The sequence below is a fragment of the Episyrphus balteatus genome, chromosome 1 (genome assembly GCF_945859705.1).
Source record: "Episyrphus balteatus chromosome 1, idEpiBalt1.1, whole genome shotgun sequence".
Lineage (NCBI taxonomy): Eukaryota > Metazoa > Arthropoda > Insecta > Diptera > Syrphidae > Episyrphus > Episyrphus balteatus.
The window spans coordinates 163,461,219-163,469,518 of NC_079134.1; the positions used below are offsets into that span (position 1 = coordinate 163,461,219).

Here is an 8,300-nt window from a genome sequence, read left to right on the forward strand (position 1 = left end):
AATTGAATTCAATTAACTCGCTGATTTCATTTGTATATCATTTTTTAGAAAATTTTATTTTGAATAAGTCTGTTGAACATTTTTGGTTTAAATGAGTGAAAATGGAGCTATTAAATAAAAACTGCACTGGCACTCTTTTCCAAAATGGCGGCTGCTCCCGATGTCCTATCATCCCAACAAATTGGCTTTTATGATGAAAATAAAAAAATGTCTGTCCATATTTTGAGTAATTTGCCTGGGCTATAATAAGATTTATATTTATCAATAAAATATGTGAAATAAATTTAAATTCTGTAAAATTTTAAATGAGCTTTATTTTATTTTTAAAAGTATTTATCTAAAGACAAGTATTATTAAAATTTTGTGTATTTTTTGTAATTTTTTTTTGCAATAATAGCTATTTTTTAAATTTTGTTTTCCATTTAATTTTTTTTTCATTTGCAATAATTTTTTTTTATTAATAATGGAAAGCAAATTCAATTAAAAAAATATATTTTTTTTACGAAATACATCTATTTTCTTGGACCAAAGCTAACAATAAGACCTTGTTTACTTTAACGACCGTAATCAACAGATTCTAAGAATTAAAAAAAAAATATTCAACTTTAATGGAAAGGTAGGTATACATAAAATTTAAATTTTATATTATTAATTTTTAAGAAATAAATATTTTCTTTTTATTTCATTTTTATCGGGCTATTTTCATCTCGATGACGAAAGCATCATGATTCTCCAAAAGACCACAATCTTAAATACCTATTTTCTTGAAAAAAAAAAAAACAAAACTTCTGTCAATATTTGCATTTGTGAAATAGCCTTGAAAATGTTATCAAAATGGGATAAGTGGTTACCATTCACACTACCAGGCTTTTCGGTCATTCTTTAAATATAGATTTATCTTTGTAATCAGTTCTAAGATTTCTCCGTAACAGCCACCTTGACCAATTTGAGTAGGGAATCTCGAAAGCTAGCGAAAATATAATAGATATCAAATAAACAATTATCGAAAATCCGCTACACAGAATGATCTGAAAAGAAATTTTAAAAATAATTTTATTTTACTTGTCTATTTTATTTATTCGAGATTTATACTTACCATCTGGTATGGATCAAAATATATACTTGATTCAGACAAACTAAATACAATTGTAATGACAAAAGGATTCATGAGATAGATCGCATAAGAAAGTCGACTTGTGTGTTGAAAAATCTTCCATTCAAGTATTCTTGACCACCAAGTTCCACGACCTGTTGCACTTGCTACAATCGTCCAACAAATTATTAAAGAGATGGATAATCGTGCTCCAACAATAAGTGTCATCGAAGAAAATGAAGACAAATGCCCTCTTTTGAAGTTGGAATATATACAAGCGAAGAACATTAAAATTGTCATGTTCCATATGAGTTTCTCCATAGTTGAACTGATTTTCAAACTCCCTTTGCGTTGAGCTAAAAACCATCCGCCTATTGATCCAACAATGTAGGGTACAATTCGAACAAAAGAATTGGTATAGATTTCATTAAGAGTGTGAATTTCCACATCAAACGAAAGTTTATGCTGTGATTGTAGTCCAATAATGAAGGTCCAAAAAATAGATGAAATAAGTCCAGTCACTACTAGATTTTTAACTAAATTGGGATGTCTGCAAAAAGTTATGAACTTGCTATGAAAAATCACTTTTAGTTTTGAAAATATATTAACTTGGCATAAACAAAAAGTAACACTGATATCAGGCAAAAGAATTGCATCTCACAAGCTAGTGACCATGTCCAATTCAAACAGAGTTCCGAACTATCAAATACATTTTGAATGAAAAGAACATTTCTCCACCAATAATTTGGACAAGTTTGATCAAAGCGATCGTAAATATGGAAGACTGAAACATCTTCAATGTAAGAAGTAAACAAAGCTACTATTGCGATCAGAGCAAACTCAAGAGGAGCAAGTCTGAAAATATAAAGTGAAAACATAAGCAAATTCTCCAACTTGTCCAAGAGCTTACCTCAAATACCTATGAAACACCAGTTTTACAAATGCCTTGGTATTCTTTCTAAAACTACTCTTCCGAATATCATTCAATTTCTTCTCATTTCTTAGAAAGTTGTAGGTTTGCAAAAATCCGCTAAAACAAAAGATATATTTCAATTCTTTCCAGTGAACCGTAATAGTTTCCATAACTTACCTAATAATAAAGAACACATCCACCAGCATTGTCATTATTGTTATAAACTTTGAAGATCCCTTTTCCATATGTGACATCATAAAGGTTTTATTATTCACGGTAAAGTTCATGTAATAAAGAACATGACCCATAAGTATCCAAAAACAAAACACTGTTCTCAAGCCATTTATTACTGGAATCGAGTTCATTGATGAATCACTCAAAGTGAAAAGCTCTCGAGCATTCTTCATTAGGTCAAAACATTTGATGAATGGTATAAATACTGAAAAAATTCTTGGAATTTTCATTGATTTCGTTCCATCATCTGTGCTGAAAAACCAAGCCAAAACAGTCATAACTAATGTGAAGACCACAAAGAAAATTGTAACTTTTAAACTTGTTTGCTCAAAAAAGTTATCCTTCAACTTTAGGTCTTTTATATACAATACTTTTGGTTGAAGTTCGAGAATTTTAATTCCTTGAAATTTGTTTAGACCACATACAGTCTGAGTTAATTTTTTAATCTCCGAAGATGTGCATGCAGATGGTAGACAAAGTCCAATATGTATGATTCTTTCTTTCATGACTAGAACCTCAACTTGCCAAGGTGAATTATGGCTCATGTAAACTACACGGTAGTCCATTTTAAATGGTGCCATTTGACTTATGAGGTCTTTCTTCATGGTTCTTTCTAATTGTTTAGATAAAGTAAGTCCCACTGGTTCTTGCGTTGCAGCACAACCCTGTTTACTTCCAAGCCAGTAGTTGTGACCCCAAATGAATCCAGATTCTACCTTTCCTGATGAATCCAAAACTTAAAAGACCATATTATTAAGAAAAAGCTTTTTAATATAATAATTTTTTAATACCTTTCATAGCCCATGACTCTTTATTTGTAATTCCATTTTCGATAATTTTTAAATTTTTAAAACACTCTTCATTTACAGAACTTTGATTTGCCAGCTTTGAAAGTCCTAAAAGTATCGAAGAATTTTCTAAATATTGATCAAAACCTTGGTCCTTTCTTCTTCGATGATATTGCACAGTTTTTGGATTTATATTTGAGTGCTTAAGGACCTTTTTGGGCCAATTAGAACTTTCCAAGTTAATGGGACTTGAACCAACCAATGTGCATACACAAAAAATTATTATTATTAACATAACTTTTTATTTAAATTGTTTTTTTTTTTTTTTCAAAGCATAACACAAAAACAAAAACCAATTTCTATTAATTAAGACTATTCAACAGCAGTTTGAGTTTCTTATTTTTATTGCTGGCTCCCAGATTTGTAAAGTTTCTAATTTTAAACTTCAAAATGTTTGACTACAACCCTTAATACGTAGGTCTATGAGTAGGTTGCTATTTGACGTATTAAGTTTTAAGCAAAAACTTATGTAAATTCATTAACTGAAACACTTATTATCTATTATTATAATTAATTTAATTTAATAAATCCCTGAGATTAAACTATGTATAGATTATATTGAAAGTTGAAAATGACATGGTGGCACGTATAGTATTTTCATTTACAAGGCAAAATTTGTTTTAGTGATAGGAAATTAAAAATAGTTCTACAGGGTGTCTTATAGTCTATTCCTTTTTGTATGGCCAAAAATTAAAAATTAAAATGTTTCAAAATAAAAATAATATAGCTATTTACTTTACTTCTTTAGTGCAACTGATGACATTTTAATGATAGTTTTAAAATTTAATGGGCCCATTAAAATTGACATTTTGTTTCTAAGGTCCAATTTATTCACACTCCATTAAATTTAAAGTCGCCATTAAAAAAGGGAAATTTTAAAATTTGTATGCGATTTGACAGTTTTATAATTTTTAATGGAGCCTTTAAAAATAATGGAGAGTGAATAAATTGGGCCTAAGGGTGTTTAAAAGCTTGTTTAATTTAAAAGTGCTTCGGCCTGAAATTTTCCTGAGTTCGCTTTTTTTTAACTTAAAATTGAAATAAACTGAGAGTGCTACAAAATTAAATTAGCATGTAATTAGCTACAATTTAGGGCATCAAAAAAATAATAATTTTCTTATTTATTTTAGTGGAATTTTGAAAAATAAAAAACTGTTGAGGTTATAAAAACGAATTTGATGAAGTTTAAAAACATTTAAAGTTTAAAAACATTTAATTTTACTTATTCAAACTATAAAAACTAAATTCAATTAAAAGTTTATACATAAATTCGTATTATTGTAATTTTAAACTATAAAATACAGTCGAATCCCTCTAAGTTGAACATTCACGGAACACAAAAATTGGGTCGAATTAGAGGGAGTTCGACTAAGAGGTAGTCGACTATATAATCTTCTTTTTCTTTTTTTATGGGGGATATTTTGATTTTTGATCTTAATGACAAAAGCATCATGATTCTCCCAAAATTATATATTTTACAAATTTTCGTAGAATAATTTTAAAGATAACACTGTGTAACACTTAAAATAAACGCGAGCGGAGACCTATCACATTTTGTAGAGCTAGTCGCACTGATTACGAAACGGTATTTAAAAAGTCCCTAACACCTCCAAATTCTGGAGTTAGGGGCAAAAAATGGTTTTTTTACCCTCACCCATTGAAAAAATTCTAGCTTCTGATAGAAGATAATTATACATTTTCAAAAATGTATAAAACATGTGATTCAATTAAACCACTTAGAAGTTATAAGCTGTCAAAGTTCAAAAATTCCATTTTTTTGTCATTTGGACTGTGTGATATAGTAGTGTATGTAGTGTAAAAATAACAGCTGTGGCTTCATTAATAAATTCAGATCCTGAAAATTTGAAAAAAAAAGTTCAGAAAAAAAATAAAACATGTCTCTTAATTTATTTTTCTTCTCATAACTTAACCAAAAGCTTAAATTTTGTATGGTAACCTAATATAAAGGTACATTGAACTACAAGAACAATTACGTGTGGCTCAGTACATTTATTTTTAAATTGAATTTTCCAGAAACAAAAATATTTTCTTGGAAAAAAAAGCGATTATGAAAACAAAATGAAAATGTTATCAAAATGAGGTAAGGTTTTACATTAATCCGTCTTATCAGTCTTTGTAAATATTGTCTTATCTTCATTTTTCTTGAGATTTCTTCGTAATAGCCACCTTGACCAATTCGAGTAGGGAATCTCGAAAGCTGGCGAAAATATAATAGATATCAAATAAACAACAACTGCAAATCCACTACACAGAATGATCTGAAAATAATTTTAAATTATTTTATTTTGCTTGTACATATTCAAGATTTATAATTACCTGTTGATATGGATCAAAATATGTACTTGATTCCGACAAACTAAATACAAATGTAATGACAAAAGGATTTGTGAGATAGATCGCATAAGAAAGTCGACTTGTGTGTTGAAAAATCTTCCATTCAAGTATTCTTGACCACCAAGTTCCACGACCTGTTGCACTTGCTACAATCATCCAACAAATTACCATTGAGATCAATAATCGTGCTCCAACAATAAGTCTCATTGAAGAAAATGAAGACAAATGTCCTGTTTTAAAATTTAAAAATAAACAAGCAAAGAACATTAAAATTGTCATGTTCCATAAAAATTTCTCCTCAGTGATTGTAATTTTCAAGTTCCTTTTAATTTTGGCTAAAAACCAACCGCCTATTGCACCAACCATATAAGGTACGATTCGAACAAAAGGATTGCTATATATTTCGTTAGCAGTGTGAAATTCCACATCAAATGCAAGCTTATGTTGTGATTGTAAGCCAACAATAAAAGTCCACCCAATAGATGCAATAAGTCCAGTCAATACCAGATTTGCAGCCATATTGGGATGTCTGCAAAAATTTAGGTTACAAAAGATCATACTTTAAAATGTTTATACTTGGCATAAACAAAGAGCAACACTGTTATCAGGCAAAAGAATTGCATCTCACAAGCTAGCGACCATGTCCAATCAAGACAAAGTTCCGAAAAATTGAATAAATTTTGAATGAAAAGGAAATTTCTCCACCAGTAATTTGAACAAGTTTGATCAAAGCGATCGTAAATATGAAAGACCGAAACATCTTCTATGTAAATAAAGCTACTATTGCCATCAGAGCAAACTCAAGGGGAGCCAGTCTGTACAGAAAAAAAGAGCCATGGCTTATTTCTTCAACTTTTTCTTATGGTAACCAACCAAGTTTACCTCAGATACCTATGAAACACCAGTTTTCCAAATTCCTTGATATTTCTTCGAAAAGTACTCTTCCGAATATCATTCAATTTCTTCTCATTACTTAGAAAGTTGTAGGTTTGCAGAAATCCGCTAAAAGAAAAGATTTATTTCAATTTTTTCCAGCGAACCGTTCTAGTTCTAATAACTTACCTTATAGTAAAGAACACATCAACCAACATTGTCATTATTGTTAAAAACTTTGAAAACCCTTGTTCCATGTGTGACAACAAAAAGGTTTTATTATTCACGGTAAAGTTCATGTTCATGTAATAAACATGACCCATCAGTATCCAAAAACAAAACACCGACCTCAAGCCATTTATAACTGGAATCGAGTTCGTTGATGAATCACTCAAAGTGAAGAGCTCTCGAGCATTTCTCATCAAGTCAAAACATTTGATGAATGGAAAAACGCCTGCCTTTTCATCGTGATGATTGTTGAAAAACCAAGCCAAAAGAGACATAACTAATGTAAAGACCACAAAAGCAATTGTAATTTTCAAACTTGGTTGCTTGTAAAAGTTATCCTTCAACATCAAATCTTTTATATATAATACTTTTGGTTGAAGTTCAAGTAATTTAGCTTCTTCAATTTTATTGCTATCCATTAAAATCTGTGTTAAACTTCTAATTTCCGAAGAAGTACATGCCGATGGTAAACAAAGTCCAATATGAATAATTCCTTCCTGAATGGCCAAGACTTCAACTTGCCAAGGTGAATTGTGCTTCATGTAGACTACATGGTAATCCATTTTAAATGGTGCCATTTGACTTATGAGGTTTTCTTTCATCATGGTTCTTTCTATTTGACTAGATAAAGTTAGTTCCACTGGTTCTTGTGTTGCTAAACAGCCCTGTTTACTTCCTAGCCAGAAGTTGTGACCCCAAATGAATCCAGATTCTATTTTTCCTGATGAATCTAAAACTGTTAAGACATTTTATTGTAAACTGTAGCTTTTTAGTAAAACAGTTTTTGTTATTTAATACCTTTTATAGCCCATGATTGCTTATTTTTCATTCCATTTTCGATAGCTTTTAAATTTTTGAAACACTCTTCGTTTACAAAAGTATGATTCGCTAACTTTGAAAGCCCTAAGAGTATCGAAGAATTTTCGAGGGCTTGAGATTCTTTTCGTTGAAAATTTTCAGGGTCTACCAAATTAATGGCACTTAATGCTCCCAATGAGCCCATAAAAAAGATGATAATTAACATTTTTTTTTTATTTGAACAAGTAAACTTATAAGGTTAAATAAAGGTCCTTAAAAAATATTTGTATAAATTCTGTTAAAATTTAAAAAAAATTCACAATTCACAAAGTTAAATTATAACAAATAACTTCTTGATACGTTCATGTTCACTGTTTTAACCGCATTTTGGTGTATCTTCTTATATTTAAAGGCTGTTGCTTCCAATGTGATCCAAATTAAAAATTACATGGTTGCATGTTAATATTGTGTTTGTTTATACTGTAATAATAATTATATTAAAGCCTAATCTAGGTTATTTTTTATTTTTTTATTAAACAAATTAAAGTCATTGTAATGTGGCAAAAATGAGGTTATTTTTATTTGAACTTTCATAGTTGAATGAACGTAATTAGTTTTACCCCGAACAAAATATTGAAGGAAAAAACTTAAATTTGTCCAAGTCAGGGGCGTATTTGTTCTTTTTGGTACTATACCACTATTATTTTTCTAAAATTGATATTATTGAATATATTTAATAGCAATAGAAATACACACTTAAAATGAGTTGAATTTTCGTGCCAGAAAATGTTTTTTTTCTCTATAAAATAAATTAAAATAAATTCTTTGAATGTCCCACTAGAAATCAACTCACTTCGAAAATTTAATCTTGCAAGATCAGTGTAAATATTAGAATTTTGATCACAATACAACACAAGTATTTATTTATATTTCCTTTGTACCTACTTTGTACAAATAT

General features: G+C 29.4%; 1 protein-coding gene and 1 pseudogene across 1 annotated transcript; both read right to left on the reverse strand.

Moving 5' to 3' along the window:
- Window positions 1-875: 875 nt before the first annotated feature.
- Window positions 876-3,851, reverse strand: LOC129911794 (nose resistant to fluoxetine protein 6-like). Its single transcript, XM_055989734.1, has 7 exons — window positions 3,829-3,851; window positions 3,032-3,189; window positions 2,184-2,976; window positions 2,004-2,123; window positions 1,703-1,948; window positions 1,097-1,643; window positions 876-1,028 (listed from the first exon to the last, which is right to left on the reverse strand). The coding sequence occupies exons 1-7, from the start codon at window positions 3,849-3,851 to the stop codon at window positions 876-878; spliced, it is 2,040 nt and encodes a 679-aa protein (XP_055845709.1).
- A 1,200-nt stretch (window positions 3,852-5,051) lies between these two features.
- On the reverse strand, window positions 5,052-7,568 carry LOC129911801 (O-acyltransferase like protein-like; annotated as a pseudogene).
- Between the last annotated feature and the right edge of the window lie 732 nt (window positions 7,569-8,300).